General features: G+C 43.2%; 1 protein-coding gene across 1 annotated transcript in view; it reads left to right on the top strand.

The window, feature by feature from the left end:
• Positions 1-16,884, top strand: part of LOC311487751 (phospholipid-transporting ATPase IH-like) — a gene marked incomplete at both ends in the record, with an annotated part of 30,551 nt that extends 13,667 nt beyond the window's left edge. The window contains 25 exons of the mRNA XM_084544115.1: positions 406-534; positions 2,121-2,224; positions 2,334-2,384; positions 2,541-2,605; positions 2,716-2,797; positions 2,885-3,035; positions 3,133-3,330; positions 3,435-3,608; positions 4,533-4,699; positions 5,735-5,806; positions 6,418-6,491; positions 6,598-6,701; positions 7,462-7,643; positions 8,107-8,340; positions 8,478-8,655; positions 8,745-8,847; positions 9,033-9,178; positions 9,595-9,654; positions 11,143-11,270; positions 11,394-11,529; positions 12,035-12,058; positions 12,959-13,024; positions 13,174-13,277; positions 13,372-13,537; positions 16,612-16,884. Of these exons, the coding sequence (XP_084400241.1) occupies positions 406-534; positions 2,121-2,224; positions 2,334-2,384; positions 2,541-2,605; positions 2,716-2,797; positions 2,885-3,035; positions 3,133-3,330; positions 3,435-3,608; positions 4,533-4,699; positions 5,735-5,806; positions 6,418-6,491; positions 6,598-6,701; positions 7,462-7,643; positions 8,107-8,340; positions 8,478-8,655; positions 8,745-8,847; positions 9,033-9,178; positions 9,595-9,654; positions 11,143-11,270; positions 11,394-11,529; positions 12,035-12,058; positions 12,959-13,024; positions 13,174-13,277; positions 13,372-13,537; positions 16,612-16,884 (3,171 nt within the window). The remainder of the gene's footprint in view (positions 1-405; positions 535-2,120; positions 2,225-2,333; positions 2,385-2,540; positions 2,606-2,715; positions 2,798-2,884; positions 3,036-3,132; positions 3,331-3,434; positions 3,609-4,532; positions 4,700-5,734; positions 5,807-6,417; positions 6,492-6,597; positions 6,702-7,461; positions 7,644-8,106; positions 8,341-8,477; positions 8,656-8,744; positions 8,848-9,032; positions 9,179-9,594; positions 9,655-11,142; positions 11,271-11,393; positions 11,530-12,034; positions 12,059-12,958; positions 13,025-13,173; positions 13,278-13,371; positions 13,538-16,611) is intronic.
• Between the last annotated feature and the right edge of the window lie 375 nt (positions 16,885-17,259).

Below are 17,259 nucleotides of genomic sequence, written 5' to 3'. Positions count from 1 at the left end.
CTCTTTCTTCCAGTGTTTTTTTTTTTTTTTTGTACCAAGGTTTCTCGTCGCCGTAGATCAAAGAAGGGGATTAGACTGCGAATTGGGAGCAGGAATAATGATGAATACATTAATCATGCAAAATCAGAGAGCGTGTGTCATGTGTATGGTCACCGTGGAGATGGGATTTATCAGAGTTTAAGCTGCTCTCCTCGCATAATCCGTTATGCAACTTCTCAATCCTTTGGAGAAAAAAAAAAAAAAAAAAAAGGAATGGTAAAGGATGAGCAGATGATTACCCGCAGGTCTGTCTGGTTGTCTTTTACTCTCTGTGTTCATATGAACAAAAAAAAAAAAAAAAAAAAAAGCCTTCTCATTTATTATTGATGTGAAAGCCACTATGGGGTGTCTGCTCTCTCCGGTCAGGTGGGGGACATCGTCATGGTGAGGGAGGACGAGACTTTCCCCTGCGACCTCATCCTCCTCTCCTCCAGCCGCTATGATGGGACCTGCTATGTCACCACCACCAGCTTGGACGGGGAGTCTAGTCACAAGGTTTTTAACTTGACTTCCATCTTCGATGGCTTAAAACACCTTGATCGTAAAAAGTCTAAGATATTAATCAGCTAGATTTAAGGCCGTCTTATGCAATGTGAGATCCAGGCTTGAAAGCAAACAATGTGGGCCTACTCACAGAAAAAAAACACGGGTTATGTAATACAGTAGAATAATAGTATTGCTGGGAATACTTTTAATGCTTCAGTAGCAACAAAAGAAAACAACACTGGCGCCCTGTCACAAAAAAATGATGTATTATTTACGGAAAATCTACGGAATAGGGAAAATTAGCCATGGTCACACTTGAAATGTGCTATCTTGTTCACCCAGCTTGTATTTTTCTCATATAAAACATAGCTTTTACAGCTTTTACAGTGTCCTCATTCATATCTAACCGATTTACAGTGTGAGAGCTTTAAATTACAGGTTGGAAACAGGCTGTATTTGTAGTTTTTTTTATTCATTTAACAATAATACTACGTTGATAAATAGTAATTTGGGTGCGCCTGTAAAGCAAAAATACAGAAGATGTCTTGGATTCAGCTTCAGATGTGCTATTTCTTTGGCTTAGTTGTCAAATATAATTGTAAATCTCATTCGGAACTGTTATTAAGGTGGTGGAAATGTCTGTAAAAGCCAATTCAAGAGGGGGAATGTCTTCGGTGTCGGAGATATTTATGGCTGTAATCCTTACATAAACATGCAGCACTCATGCCTTCCAAAGACAGAAAAAGAGCTGCAATGAGGAGTTGTGCATTCCATCTCTCATACCCCTCCCTGCAGAGAAAGACAGGTGGCTTAGGAGCTGTGTTCAGCTTTGTCTACCAGTGAAGCCAGTGTTCCTTTCCAAGATTGCATTTGTTCTCTTTTCCCAGAAGGGGATAAGACAGACTGACCTGCAAACTGATTTGTCATAAGGGTGGGATTCAGTTTGCACATGAAATGACATGAAAAGTACATAATGCATATGATATAACTGTAATATTAAAACTGCATATGGTAAATATAACATTAAAGTTGAATATAAAATGTCAACCGCTAGTAATATTCACTACCTCTGACAATGATGAATAAAAAAACAATCAGCAGATTAATTAATTCAGTAATGAAAGACACGCCCTCACTCACAAAAGCATAATGATGTAGGTGACACACACACACACACACACACACACACACACACACACACACACACACACCGTCACGCCTGTATTTCACTTTTCCTCTGATGTTCTTTGGTGTCACTCACGCCACCGTACGCATGGCCGAGCACACAGGCACACACTCCCATCGTAGCGTAGAGCACTCAGCCCACCCTCCTCACACAAGCCCTCAGGTCGACCCCCCCACCCCCACCCCACCCCACCTCATGTGCTGCTCACCGTCCCAGCATGTGTCCCCTGCTGACCCCGGGGAGCACTCCATTACAGCTCATCTCGCTCCCTTCCCTTTTCTCCCAGACATTTAGAAAACCTGCTGAGGCTAAGGCGTCAAATGAACCCTGTTCTCATTAGCGGCTGTGGGTGACATTTTCCTCTGTTGTCTTCTTCTTCTTCCCCCTTCCTCCAACCTTTCTGTCTCAGACCTATTATGCTGTACCAGATACCATGGCCTTTAGAACAGAGCAGGAGGTGGATTCGCTACATGCCACTATTGAATGTGAACAACCACAGCCTGACCTCTACAAGTGAGTCTGACACGTGCTCACTGATGCATCTTCATACGCAGAGCTTGTAACAAGCTCTAACCCTATTGCTGCGTACGTTTTGATTTGATTTTGTTGTGACTTTGTCCAGATTTGTGGGACGCATCAATATTTACAAGGACAAAGAAGAGCCTGTGGCAAGGTGGGTGTGCTTTGTTTGTGGAGTTGCTGTTTTTGAAAGCATCTTGTTTAGTTTTCAGTCTTACCTTTCTTTTGCAGAGCACACTTTTTGTTCCTCAGATTAATTATTACTTTGATTATTAAATAAACAATTCCTGAATTTCATCCATTCTTGCAGACCACTTGGGGCTGAGAACTTGCTCCTTAGAGGAGCCACACTGAAGAACACACAACATATTTATGGTAGTACCATATAGATTCAGTCTGCTCAGTGTTTCTGGACAGTTATTGGTGTTAAGGAAGGCTGATATGAAGTAATATTTGTCACTATAGCTCTGTTTCTCTCCCTACAGGGGTTGCAGTCTACACTGGCATGGAGACAAAGATGGCACTGAATTACCAGTCGAAATCTCAGAAGCGCTCTGCTGTAGAAAAGTATGACTAATATCCTCTTGCTGAATGATTTAGAGTTTTTTCTTTGGTTCATTTCCCAAAACATGATCCCAACTCTTATCTCTGCAGGTCGATGAATGCCTTCCTGATAGTGTACTTGTGCATCTTGATCAGTAAAGCGGTGATCAACACTGTTCTGAAATACGCCTGGCAGTGGTCTCCAGACCGGGATGAACCCTGGTACAACCACCGGACGGAGAACGAGCGCCAGCGCCATGTGGTGCGTTCATTATCCCCTACGTTAAAAAACTAAATTGTGCCAACCAGTTCATCCTTTAAAACTGCATATCTGTTGTTTTTCTTTCTCCCTACTTCAGGTGATCCGAGCCTTCACAGACTTCCTGGCCTTCATGGTCTTGTTTAACTACATCATCCCAGTGTCTATGTACGTAACGGTGGAAATGCAGAAATTCCTCGGCTCCTATTTCATCACCTGGGACGAGGATATGTTTGACGAAGAGCTGGGAGAGGGTGCCCAGGTGAACACCTCTGACCTGAATGAAGAGCTGGGACAGGTATATCAGCACACACACACACATAGAGATATTTGGTTACATTATCTGAATGTGTACATTGTGTAGACATGCCCTCACTTGCTGTTCCTCCTCCTCTCTCCCAGGTGGAGTATGTGTTTACTGATAAGACAGGCACTCTGACTGAGAACAACATGGAGTTTATCGAGTGCTGCGTCGATGGGAACGTCTACATCCCGCATGCAATCTGCAACGGCCAAATCCTCAGCGCTGCCTCCAGTATAGACATGATTGATTCTTCACCTGGAGGATACAGGAGAGTAAGTGTGTGTGTGTTTTACAAATTAAACCCAAATCTTATAAAAACATCCTGAGTTGGAACCACAAATAAGATGCAGAGCACAGAACATTAAAACCACCTTCCTAATATTGTGTAGGGCTCCCTGGTGCCTTCAAAACGGTTCTGACTCATCATTGAATGGGCATGGTCCTTCTGAGGGTGTCCTGTGGTGTCTGTCAACATAATGTTGTTAGTGGGGACCTTTGGGTCCTATGGGTTGAGGGGAGGGGCCTCGTTGGATCATTACACAGATACTAGATCAGTTTGGGATCTAGTGAATTTGGAGGCCAGGTCAACACCTTGTGGTGTTCTTCATGTTTTTTGAGTCCCTGTGTCAGGCTGCATCCTGCTGGGGATGTCTGCTGCCATCAAGGAGTCTCATTGCTATGGGGTGGGGGTGCCTGGTCTGGTCTAGGTGGGTGCTACATGTCTAAGTAACATCCACATGAATGCCAGGTTGTATTGTCACAAGATGGTCAATGTTATTCACTTCTCCTGGTTTTAATGTTGTGGCAGATCAGTGTATTGTATATCCAGTTCATGGAAACTTTTTCTTTGTGAAGCCAACTATGAGTGTTTGATTTTTCCTCTGGCATGCAGATAAGTGATGAGACTGCATTTAAGTCAGTGGCAACAAAGATTAGTTTACATTTAATAAAATAAAAATTGTGTCGTCAGCATGTGCAGCAGACGCCACCTGAGATGACTAGAGACAGAGATAAGAGCGCTCCCTGCCAAAACTTAAATGTGCAGAAAGGACGTTTTTTGAGAAAGGTTGTACAAAGACACCAGAGCAGCGACTTTATTGAATCAATCATGTCCAAAAAGATTAGTTCAGTTTTGTTTCTGTTGTGACCTTTGATCTTAACTAAGAAATAAAAAAGCTATGTTTCTGCGTCTGTAGGAACACGAGGATCTGTTTTTCCGGGCGTTGTGTCTGTGCCACACGGTGCAGGTGAAGGAGGAGGAGACGGTGGACGGCATCAAGAGAGGCATCCACCAGGGCAGGCCCACCTCCTTCTACATCTCTTCGTCACCGGATGAGGTTGCTTTGGTGGAAGGAATGAAAAGGTGAACGCACCAAGACACTCAATTAGCAAGACTACTTTGCAGCCCCAGAATTATAAAGCAGTGAATCTTTAGTTTTGTTGACGTTGCTCTCAGACTCAAGGGCTGACTTTCTATGTCAATTTGAAGGTGTTTACAATGATATAAGACTCGTTCTTTAATGTCGTATTCTCCCATTTTCCACATTTAATATTTGATTGAAATATTTTGCAATCAATCACTGAAATGAAATCTCACCCACACATTTTACCAAAAGCTAATGTGCCAGCTCTTTCGCTTTTTGCTTCATTTGCTGACTTAGCCAGTCCAACAACACTCCATAAAAGAACTCGTTATATTTTCTGGTTTCCTATAATTAGGATAGATTGCAAGAAAAAATGTTACTACACTATTTAATTAGAAAGGTATGAGTGCCCTCAAAAACCAAAGATCCACCTCATGCTCATTGTTTGATTTTAAATCCAACGTGACGGCAAGCGAGTGCACATTAAAATGTGTCCCGGCAGTCGACGGCGAAACTGGGGTTCTTTAATTCAGTCCGGTTATGCCCGGGTTCAGACTGCCATTAGTTCTGTGTCACAAACACAGCCCTTTTCATTGATTACAATCAGAGCACAGTGCTGGCACAGCTGGGGTGCTGTCGCTGGCAAAAAAATAAAAAATAAAAAAAAATCACAGGGTCTCCGACACAAAAAAAATTAATTGGCTCAGCATTTCCTACAATACAGTGTGGTCGTACTAATAGTTCGCCAGTAACATTGAAACATTCCTGGTGGAAAACTTCCAAATGGGGCCTCTAATTAGCTTTAAAACGACTCAACGCAGACTCCCTTGATTGTATTTACTTGTTTTCTTTGCTAGGACTTGAAGTAACACAGAGCCTTTTTAATGACGGAGAGCTATTTTCAGTCTGGCAGTAGACACATGTAACTCAATCAAATATGCACCATCACAGGATCACTCTCATGTATTGCTTTCACAGCTGGTCTCGTACGTATATGTGTATTTTATTGTATCCTTATTGTCTCTTGTTGCCAGGCTGGGCTACACCTATCTGAGGCTGAAAGACAACTACATGGAGATCCTCAACAAAGATGATGAGATTGAAAGGTTAGTCCACTAAGTGTCTCTTGTGTTTACGCCACAGGACATAAAAGGAGTCAGTCACTTGATGGAGATGTGGTAATACATCAGCTGACTGAGGGGGAACGGCCTTCAGCTTGTGTTTTATGTTCAGCAAGGTTACACAAAAAAAAAAAACCCCACAAACCACTAAGGAGTGGGCAGAGGAGTTGTTTTTAGAAACCGCTCGATCGTATCTAAGGACTCCAGCTGATCGGGTAAGAGTGGAAGCCAGCAAGATTCCAATAGAGAGGGGATTTGTGGGAAGTGTCTAAATGTTTTTCATCTGTAGGATGTGTTCGTGTAACCGCCCTCTCTCTCTCTCCATCACTCTCTGCAGTGGCCTGTCAATAGAGCTATTTTAAGGAAGCAGGGGTGCAGAGGAGGGGAGGGAGGGTGCATTTTAGAGGTAATGGAAAGGCGAAGGTTCTGGAGCATTCTTACTCTTGCTGTTTTTGCACTTTATAAGAAGTGGTACTCAAAAAGTCGGAAGAAAGGTCCTTAGTAAAAGGAGCAAGGGGAACGTTTGAGAATGTCAATATACGCACTGTATATTAAAAAAGCTGATGTCTCACGTGCTAACGCTGTCCCTCCTTCAGGTTTGAGCTGCTTCACGTACTGAACTTTGACTCTGTCAGGAGGAGAATGAGCGTCATCGTCAAGTCGAGCTCAGGTAAGACGGCCTCACAGCCCCGAGCTGCGTTTAAATAATAATAATAAAAAAACTTACAGTTTGCTTATAATCCCTGTGGTTTGTGTGCATGTTTGTGGGCTCTCAGGAGAGTACCTGCTGTTCTGCAAGGGTGCAGACTCGTCTATTTTTCCACGGGTGGTGTCTGGAAAGGTGGAGCAAGTGAAAGCCCGGGTGGAGCAGAACGCCGTGGTAAGTGCACAGTAGTTTGGCCAGCATGTGTTAGGTTGGTGTTGCTTTAATTGACGTTCAGGTTATGTCAGATTTCATAAATAATGTTTCAAAAAGACACTTACAATAACAATTAGATTTAGCAAAACAGAGCGATTACAAAGGGGACATTTTAAGTTATTATTATTATTTTTTTTTAAATCAGGCTAAAATGTCTCTTAATTAATTAATCTTAATTAAATTACATTTATGTAAGGAGAAAGGGGCAACATGCTTCATGAAACTGGGCCTCAGCGTTTTAGATGCATTTTAGCATCTTTGAGCTCTTTGTTTTGGTTTTACACCAACACTACATTGCCGTCCTAATCAACCCAGTTTTCAGAGTAGCTTCCACACCACTTTTCTTTTCCAGCACCAAACATATTGGCAGCCGACATTTCCATCTACTTGGTGGAGATAGTAGAGCAGTTGAAGAGCCAGGCATTTCCCTTAGAAAAGAAGTAAACACGGATTGAATACTGAACTTGCATTGCCCTGATGGACACAAACGCAACTACAAATGAATACAAATGCTGCTCAGTCTCAGCAAAATGGTAAAAATCCAAATAGCAATAAAAGTATTAGTATTGTTCTTCCAAAGCTGCCATTGATCAAACAAACCAGCCGTGACTCACATGATACCACCTGGCATCTGTTGCATTAGAAGTCACAAATCTATTAATCTCCATCACTCTCTCTCTCTCTCTCTCTCTCTCTCTCTCTCTCTCCACTGCAACACCAGGAGGGGCTGCGGACTCTGTGCGTCGCCTATCGACGGTTGTCAGCGTCCGAGTATGAGGAAGCGTGTCATCACTTGAATGAAGCCAAGCTGGCCCTGCAGGACAGGGAGCAGAGGCTGGCGCAGGCCTATGACGTCATCGAGAGGGATTTTGTCCTTTTGGGAGCTACAGCCGTGGAGGACAGGTGGGTCGATGAGGAGAGAGAGAGAGAGAGAGAGAGAGAGAGAGAGAGAGAGAAGAAGGGAAAGATTTAAAAGCAGTGCAGCAGCAGGGGGACAGAAGGGAAGATTAATGAATCATTAAGCTGTCTTCGAAGGATTGTTATGACTCATGAGTGCAAAAAAGGTCTGTTCTTTTAGCTCTGATAGGTGACTTGCTATAAATACTTCCATGCCTTTTGTTTCTTCTTCTGTTTTATTCTCCACCGTTTGATTTTATGATAGGTAGACTTAGGTATTGACCCTAACTGATTGATCAGCTGAGTGACAGTTTAATTTCCTAATAGATAAACTGCTGATGGGCAGGGAGAGGGGTGGTCATGCATTGATAAGTTATCACCAGTTGGTAAAGGATTGATTAAAGCTTTGACGGATGCTTCAACCTACGCCAGTGGATGCTGAAACACCTATTGACTTATTGATGCGCAGGCTCCAGGAGAAAGCCGCGGACACCATCGAGTCACTGCATAAGGCTGGGATGAAGGTTTGGGTCCTGACGGGGGACAAGATGGAGACGGCGGCGGCTACCTGCTATGCCAGCAAGCTGTTCCGTCGCAGCACGCAGATCCTGGAGCTGACCAAAAAACGCACCGAGGAGCAGAGTCTACACGACGTTCTGTTTGAGTTAAACCGGACCGTTCTCAGACAACGCTCTATTTCTGGGTATGAGATAATGTATCTGCAGCATGTACTGATACACTGGAAGCACATAGTCGCAATCTATGGTGTATGTGCACTTGACGTGTGGACAGCTGGTAGATAAATCTCCCTGTTGATCAGTCTCTGGTATGTTCCGCCAGGTTGTCAGTAGACTGCCTCGACTTCGGTCTGATTATCGACGGGGCCACTCTCTCTGCAGTGTTGAAGGCCAACCAGGACGGCGCTGGCCACGGCAACTACAGAGAGATCTTTTTAGAGATCTGTCGCAACTGTAGCGCTGTGCTCTGCTGTCGCATGGCGCCACTGCAGAAAGCACAGGTGACAGAAGTTTCCTTTTTTACAAATAGACTCGGAACCTTCGTCAATAGCGCCGTCGCAGTGGTACTGACCGAGATGTGTTTCTGCAGATTGTGAAGCTGATTAAAGCGTCAAAGGAACACCCCATAACTCTTGCCATTGGCGATGGAGCCAACGATGTCAGCATGATCTTGGAAGCGCATGTTGGCATTGGTGAGTTCATTTTAGCGCCACAATTATTAGCGCCAAATAAGCTAAACTGTCCATCCACTTTTTTGGTTTAAAGCAGTACTGATTTTGAAATTTGAGAGTAAAACAATCAGTAGAATGTCCAATATTTGGAAAGAAAAATATATAATAGTGATTTTTGAACACTGTTATTCTTTCCTTTCCCTCAGGCATCATGGGTAAAGAAGGCCGACAGGCAGCAAGGAACAGCGACTATGCCATCCCAAAGTTTAAACACCTGAAGAAGATGCTACTTGTTCACGGCCACTACTACTACATCCGAATTGCAGAGCTCGTTCAGTACTTCTTCTACAAGGTACCAGATGGGTGGGGGGGGGGCGCCTTGCGTACTCCAGTGGCTCACACATTTTAATCACTTTATCGTAATTCCCAGTGAAGCACTCGGTTATAAAGACCCAGATTGTGCGGCTACACTGACAGATTACTGGATTCTTGAATCCCTGCTGCAACATTCTCCTGGATTCACGGCCGTGATGATCGGCGTGGGCGGCTTCCACAGAAAGCAGCGGCCTGCCAACTGATTCATTTTTTCCTTTTGGCAGGCCAGCTCTTTGCGGCCCACTCAGTGAGCTTATAGCGCACAGTCTGTGCATAAACAGAAATGTGTAGATAGTGGCATTTTTAGACTCTTCAAATCGCTTCACTCGTACTTGTCACAAGCTTATCAATTTCTCCGTTTGTTGTTTGTTTTCTCCTCTTAAATCTTTCCAGAATGTATGCTTCATCTTCCCTCAGTTCCTGTATCAGTTCTTCTGTGGGTTCTCCCAGCAGGTACGTACTATAATACTATATAAAATATTGTATGCACACTGATGACGTATTCTCACGGAAGGGAACTCGTATAGTAATTCAGATCGAATTAGTACCTGATTCTGTTCAGATCAGCTCCGTTCAGATTTTAATGCCTTTTGACTCACTGTTTTCGTCACAGAGCCAGCTTTCTTAAAAAAGAACATTAACAGACATTTACAAAGAATAAACTTTGATAGATCCACCTGTTCCACACGGAATGAAATGACAAAGTTAGTAACCAGCCGGTGAATATAGTAAAGTATTCAGACTAAAAGAGTCTAAAAGAGTACTTAAAGGCGAATTACCGTTTTTTACAACCTGGACCTTATTTCTGGCATAAAATCCGATCGTTTACTCACACATATAACTTTAGTGTCATTTGGAGTCGTTCAGACGATATTTAGATCTGCGTATATCCATATAGTGGGAGTGAATGGGGCACCCGAAAAGCAGCCTCTAAATAACGCATTATCTGCTGTGAAATTCGTTCATTTCACCAATATTTTGTTATGATACGCTAGTGCTATTCCCCGTTGAGTCTGGAGTTACCTGTTATCTATTTGCGGACGTGCAGCGGTTTGTTGTTCTTTGTCCAGCTGTTCCTCTATCTGCCTCTGCATCCTCCTTTCAACGAGCTCCTCATCCATATACTGTGGCTCAAAATGGTAAGGACGTCGATCATAAACAAAGTCGTCGTCCACAACCTCAGAATCGGAAAAATAGTAAGCCATGTTGCAAAAAACTAGCAGTAGCAAATTATGGGTAAACAAGCCACGCACGGTGGGCGCGGCGCTCACAGATGACATCATCCAGGTCAGAGGTTAGTAGGTCAATCTACAGACCCCGGATGATGATAACAGGTAACTCCGGACTCAACGGGGAATAGCACTAGCGTATCATAACAAAATATTGGTGAAATGAACGAGTTTCGCGGCAGATAATGCGTTAGTTAGAGGCTGCGTTTCGGTGCCCCAGTCACTCCCACTATATGGATATACGCAGATCTAAATATCGTCCGAACGACTCCAAATGACCCCAAAGTTATATGGATGAGTCCAGGTTGTTAAAAACGGTAATTCCCCTTTAATATTAGACAAATATTTGTCATAATATAACTATTATTAAATATTAAAAGGGACCTATTTAGCTCTAGTCCAGCTTTATATGTTTTAATTCTAGGACTCCTCTAGACTCCTCTGCATGACTGACAGTAAAAAAAAACGTTCTTATTTGTGTTATACTGGCCATTTATGCGGACCCTCAGTTCATGCTCTCTCTGAAATTAGCTGTTTTAGCTCTTGTCTCTTTAAGGTCCCTCTACTTAATGGCAGTTACTTAAATGACTTAAATCCATTTGTTTGCTCCATGTTCGTTCGTTCAATCCAGGACATGAGTACTGACAGTACGTGCGTCCAAATTCTATGACGGCTTCTGTCTGATTCTGTCTGTTTCGCCTTTCCTCTGCAGCCTCTGTACGACACCGCTTATTTGACACTGTACAACATCAGCTTCACCTCACTCCCCATCCTCCTGTACAGCCTGGTTGAGCAACATGTCACCATGGAGACACTGAAGAGGGATCCCTCCTTGTACAGGTGAGGTCGGAATAAGTCACCCGCTGCCCGAGTTTTGTCTGTTAAAATATTATTAGTATGTTGTGAATGACGGTTGGGATGAAAGGTTCTTGTCTGATCTGTCTTTCCTCCTGACACTCTCAGGGACATCACTAAGAACTCCCTCCTCCGCTGGCCTGTCTTCCTGTACTGGACGTGCCTGGGTGTGTTTGACGCTGTTATCTTCTTCTTTGGTGCCTACTTCCTGTTCGACAACACCACCTTCACCAGCAATGGCCAGGTGAGCCTCTATCTCAGCGCAAACAGAGGCAATGAGAGCTCTCATGATGTGAGTAGAAACAGAGCAGTCCACTTAGAGAATTAAAGAGGGGATAATGGATACAAAGTAAGTGCTGTCTTTATGAACACTCACTCATCTCCATTGGATTGTCATTATAGAGGAGTTAAATGCACTGGGTCCACTTGTTATTATGGTAGAGTAAGAGTAAAGTTTCTGTCCTGGGCCCCCTTCGTCGTAGGTCAGCAACATTGGATCTCCATTCATGTCGGCAACGCAATAGCATCTTTCTCTGTATTGTTAATTTGTATCATGTCAACTGTTTTTGATTGCCCTCGGTCCTGTTTTTTAAGTTGAAACATCCTGAAATTCATTTTTACCCTTTGTCCTGATTCTTTTCTCTTTTCTCCCCCTCCTTATCTCTGCTTCCTCTCTCTTTATTTTGCTCCTCTCTGTTCTTCTTCTCCTCCTCCTTTTTCTTCTTCTTCTTCTTCTTCTCCTCCTTCAGCTTATGACCACCAACACACAGATGGTAAGCCTGTCTCCCTCCCTGTCAGCTCTCTCTGTCTTTCACGCCCTTTTAGTTCCTGTCGTATCCCTTATGCTTTCGGTTTGACCGTTTCATCCGGTTTCACCCGTCCTCACTTCGCATCATCCATGCACTTCCATTTGAATGTGTAGTTTTCCAGTGCTCCATTATTCCCCCTAATCTCTGTAAAGCCCCTGAATCCTGCACAGCACCCGATCTTGACAACTCCACTGACATGGTAGAAATCTTAGATGCTTCCCCACATTATCCTCGTGTCTCATTGTGGTAGTAGATAGTTTGATACTAATACGTGCTAGAGATTGAGATCCAACATCTGTTTGTCTACTGTGTTTGTGCATTTGTGTGTGTGTGTGCTCATGTGTTTGTGCTAGAAGTTCTTGGGGTTGTTTGTGTTTTTTATTTCACTGCTGATATATCTCACTAAGAGTAATGTGAGAAGGGATTCTAGCAAAGACAGGTGTACTGGTGTCAACAACCAGCTGTAGTTATTACGTAAGTTCTGTAGTTTCTTCGCCTTGATCCCCCCTATCCATTCACCTCCTCCCCCCTTTCATTCCATCTGCCCGCTCCTGCTGTCTGCTTATTAAACCTTTCTAACAAATCAGCAGGTAGAAAAATGAGAGAAAACAGTGAAAGTATTTTCACTTTATTGGCCACGAATTTGAAAAAATAGATGATAGGATGTGCTTTCTCAAACAGATCACATCTTGACTATAAGATATATAACATATATGATGTGAGGGTGTCTCTTCCCTGCATTTCTTGTGCTCACAGATGCGCTTTAAAACCATAGGATTTTTTTACTAACCCACGGATGCATGGTGATTGGCGTATTTGATGGATGAGGGCACTGATCCTATTCTTCCTCATCTTCCTCTGCAGATGTTCGGGAATTGGACGTTCGGGACCCTCGTCTTTACCGTGCTGGTGTTCACCGTTACGCTCAAGGTGTGTGAGCTTCTGATAATATAGCTGAACAAGCTCGTACGTGTCAACTATTATGTTACATAAATACACCGGCCGCTTAGTTTGCACAAACATAACGACGTTATTGACCGGTTGTAGTGTTTACTATGTATTTATTCTGTTTGTTTCAGCTTGCCTTGGACACACACCACTGGACCTGGATCAATCACTTTGTCATCTGGGGCTCATTACTTTTCTATGTTATTTTCTCTCTTCTCTGGGGTGGTATAATTTGGTATGATTTGATTTTACTAATCAGTAAAGCTCATTTTTAAAAGTACATTTCTGGAAAAAAATAAATAAATCTTTCATTTCCTGTTGCTGCTCAGGCCCTTCCTGAACTACCAGAGGATGTACTACGTGTTTATGCAGATGTTGTCCAGCGGTCCGGCCTGGCTCAGCATCATCCTCCTTATTACGGTCAGCTTGCTGCCAGATGTCATCAAGAAGATCCTCTGCAGAGCCATGTGTCCCACAGCCACCGAACGTGCACAGGTGGGATCTTGGCATCAGCTACACAGTGACGCTTTAAATTGTCTTTTATCCCAAATTAGATGTTATATTTTTCCCTTTAGCTATTTCCAAATGCTTTGCTAAAGCTATTAACCAATGACTAATTGTTGCTTTGCCTTTTTTAAAAATTCAACGGTTATTTGGTAGCGTTGGCACAATATTTCTTTTCGCTAACTAAAATTACATGATACAGAGAATTTTCTCAAATCCAAGCGTGCACCGTATCATAAAAGTAAATTGCAAATCTGTTCCGTTCTATTAATCATCCAGGAAGACCATTAAGATGCCTAATAGCTTTGAGCGTCAGCGAGATTTACTATGACTTCATGTTCCCTGTGGCTTAACCTTACCTTCCTGTGAAGCAAGCTTCACCATGAATGCAAAAATGAGTGAAAGGTCTGACAGATTTCTTGCTCCTGTTCTTTTTCTCCTCTTTTTTTGTCTTTCTTCTTTCTTTCTCACTGCGCCCTGATGGATCACTGTAATCAAAATTCACACCATCACCCGTTGCTTTCTCCGTTTTCCTTTCATTTTCCCCGTTACACCTTATCCTCATGCTGCCTTTTCTTCCTCCCTCTTCATTGCTGTCTCCTCTCTTCCCTTCTCCTGCTCTCCCCTACTGCTCCCGTGCTGACTCTGCCCCCCTGCATTCACGCGCTGTTTCGTGGTAACTGCAGTCCGCCCGCCCGTGCCTTACTGTGGAGCCATCCACCATCTTCATGCTTTCTCAGTCCTCCAGCAGAATGAGTTTCTGATTGGCCCAGAAAGACGAGCGAGGAGCAGGAAGAGGAGGTGACTCTCTCTTTTAAGCCCTCGTCTCTGTATGCATGGTGGCATGTCCCCTTGTAAACCACTTATCTGTCTCAACACCTTGCCTAATGTGAAACTAACAACCAGCTATTGATGACGCCATAAGGTTTGGTATATATCCACGTTAAATTTGTAGTATCCTCCTATCATTTTGAGGTTACATTGTATATTGTATATACAGTAATCATTATGTGTTTTACATCCCTTTTTTAAGAAATGTATGTTGCATGCACTATGCAATGCCTTTATGTCTTTCTTGTTGTCACATTGTCTTTGTATTTTTCTACATGATGGTATTTTATCAGGTATTATGTTCCTAAATGTAAGATAAATTTAAACCCATAGTTTGATTTGTAGAATGTATTATATACAGTACAGCTTAAAGCAACAGATCGGAGCATTTGTCTCCCCCTTCTGGTAGAAGGAGGTATTACTTCATAATTTAGACTAAAATCTTTGTGCTGGAGAGTGAGTTTCTTTCTTACCTGAAACACCAGATACTACTATTTCATTCTTAATGATTACCAGAGATGGAACTCACAGGACCATGGTTACATATATGTAACTCTCGTTTTTCTACCAATGGCTCTGCCGTGGCTGTAGACTACTTCGTCTCCATTGCCACAGTACCTACCCACCTTCCTCTCTGGGAGATAAATCACTACTAGTTAACTAATAAAAAAAAAAAAAATGCATCGCTATCAGTGCTCTAGCATGGGATTGTCTCCATAAATGTGTTATGTTAAATAGAGAAGTGGTGAAAGGCCTTTAATGTAACAGATATGAATAATGTTATGGTTGTTTATGAATCTTATGATAAGATTTTATAGACTTAACAATAAATAGATTCTTTGATGGCTGCAGCCTCGGTTCACCACTTAACCGTGGCAATCTCATTGTCAAAATCTGATTTACAGAAAATCTTTACAGTCCCAAACCATGGTCTGTCGGCCTAGTTTCATTAAGGTCAATGGTACTCAGAGCCATTTTCTTTTTAAAATGTGTCTTTGGTGTTCAGATCACTATTCAGCAATGCTAAATACTTCTGACACACCAGATGCTAATATCAAATCAAGTTTAGATTCCTTTACCACGTCCTCTCCTTTAACATCACCCACAGAAGGTAAAGACAGTGGGCGCCCTGGAGGGCCTTGTGGCTCCTGGCCCTGCTGGTGGAGGGCAAGCCAGTGAGAGGAAACCGCTCCATCCTGATAGGACCTGTGAGGGAGACAGCGGAGAAAACGCTGCTAGGACCTATGACTCCATGATGTCACACAGCCACAGCACCCCGCTCAGCAAACCCTAGACTGCCCCCCCGCCCCGCCCCTTCTCTAGGTGGGCTAGGGTCTCCATGGTAACAGCACACAGAGGGGCGTTGACAGTGGGGTGTCAAGTTTTTAATGCCGCTGCCATGACGCTTCCTGCTGCTTTTCATTGCATGCGGCATGCAGTCTCACTGCGTCTCAAGCTGACGGGGTCTGGGCCAGAGAAATTTACTTCTGTCAAGATTACCTTCAGGAATCACAATCCCCAATTAACTCAGCAGTGCTTGATTTAGAGTGTGCTGTGCTGCTCACCGCATGTGGCATGGGAATTAACTTGATCTGGGTAGCAGCCAAATTAGATTTTACCCCGTCTGTATTGGACACAGACTACTTAAAATCCTCGGCCACTGGTTGGGATTTTTTATTTTTTTTGACTTGACTTAAGCTTACTTAAACGGTTAAAGGTTAAAGGTTCCGTTTTGGGCCAAGGTATTATTTTATTAGGCAAGGCCACAGGGTACCTAATCCAACACTGATGTCACAGACAACACTGATGTGAAAAAATATTTACCTAAGTTGCCCGGTATGTTTGGTAAACCCTACCAGGTACACTGGGGACACCTGGTGTTCAAAGGTGGCATTGCAAGTGAGAATTTTGTTTTCATTTTATGAGCATGCTTAATCTAACATGGCAGGTAATCATAGTGGAATATTGTTTTAGAGGGCTACTTGTCATTGATCAGTTTGTTTGTTTTTGATCTTTCCATACATAATAATTTTTTGTTCAGTTTTCAAAATATAACCAAAAAAATGAATTAAAACTCCTGAAAATAACCCTTCCCTTTTGTCTATATGTGTGAAACCTTCTCACCTTCTCACTTCTCATCTGTTTTTGTTGCTCTGCATGTGTTATATTCTTCTGGTCTCATTTTTCCTGAGAATTCCTTTGACTTATTGACATATTCTCTTGTCTCTCCGTAGGAACATGAGAAGCTGTTGCCGGGTGGCGTGGCTGAGATGACTCCACTGTCCTTCCGTAGATCCTACAAAAGCATGAGCCCGGACTCCTCTCACCTCCATCTTAGCGCCGCGGAGACGCTGTCGCTCCGCAGGTCCGATCCCCTTCCCCACAAACTCCTGGCCCACTTGGCGGAAGGAGGATCGGCGGACTTGTGCTCGCTCAGCCCCTACGTGCTCCGTCTCTCGGGGGCAGGATTCGCCTACTACGCTCCAGGGCCAGAGACCTCCGTCTGAACCCAGACTCTGAAGAAACTTTGTGTGATCTCGTTGGGCTTAAACGTACAAAACATCACAGGATGTGTGACCAAGATCTGTAACTCAAGGATCGAGGAATTGTAGAACAAAACGCCAAGGTGTTTTCACACATCAGTAGCATGGACGTCATGCTGAGTTTCACCATGTGCATTTTTTGGGCTACATGTGAGTGGACAACCCTTTAGATAGTATCGCCCTGACTCCTCATTCTCATAATCATCTCATTTTTTATTTTTTATTTTTATTTTTTTTTTTGTTTCTTCTCAAACTTTTACAACATTTACATGTGAAGTCAAAAGGGGAACCATGTGCGAAGACATTTCTTGCATTGTGGAACTGTCCTGATTGAACAGT

This window comes from Chelon labrosus, assembly GCF_963514085.1.
Source record: "Chelon labrosus genome assembly, chromosome: 5".
Taxonomy (NCBI): Eukaryota; Metazoa; Chordata; class Actinopteri; order Mugiliformes; family Mugilidae; genus Chelon; species Chelon labrosus.
The sequence above is the reverse complement of the archived record's forward strand: the minus strand, read 5'-3'. Positions and strand labels throughout refer to the sequence as shown.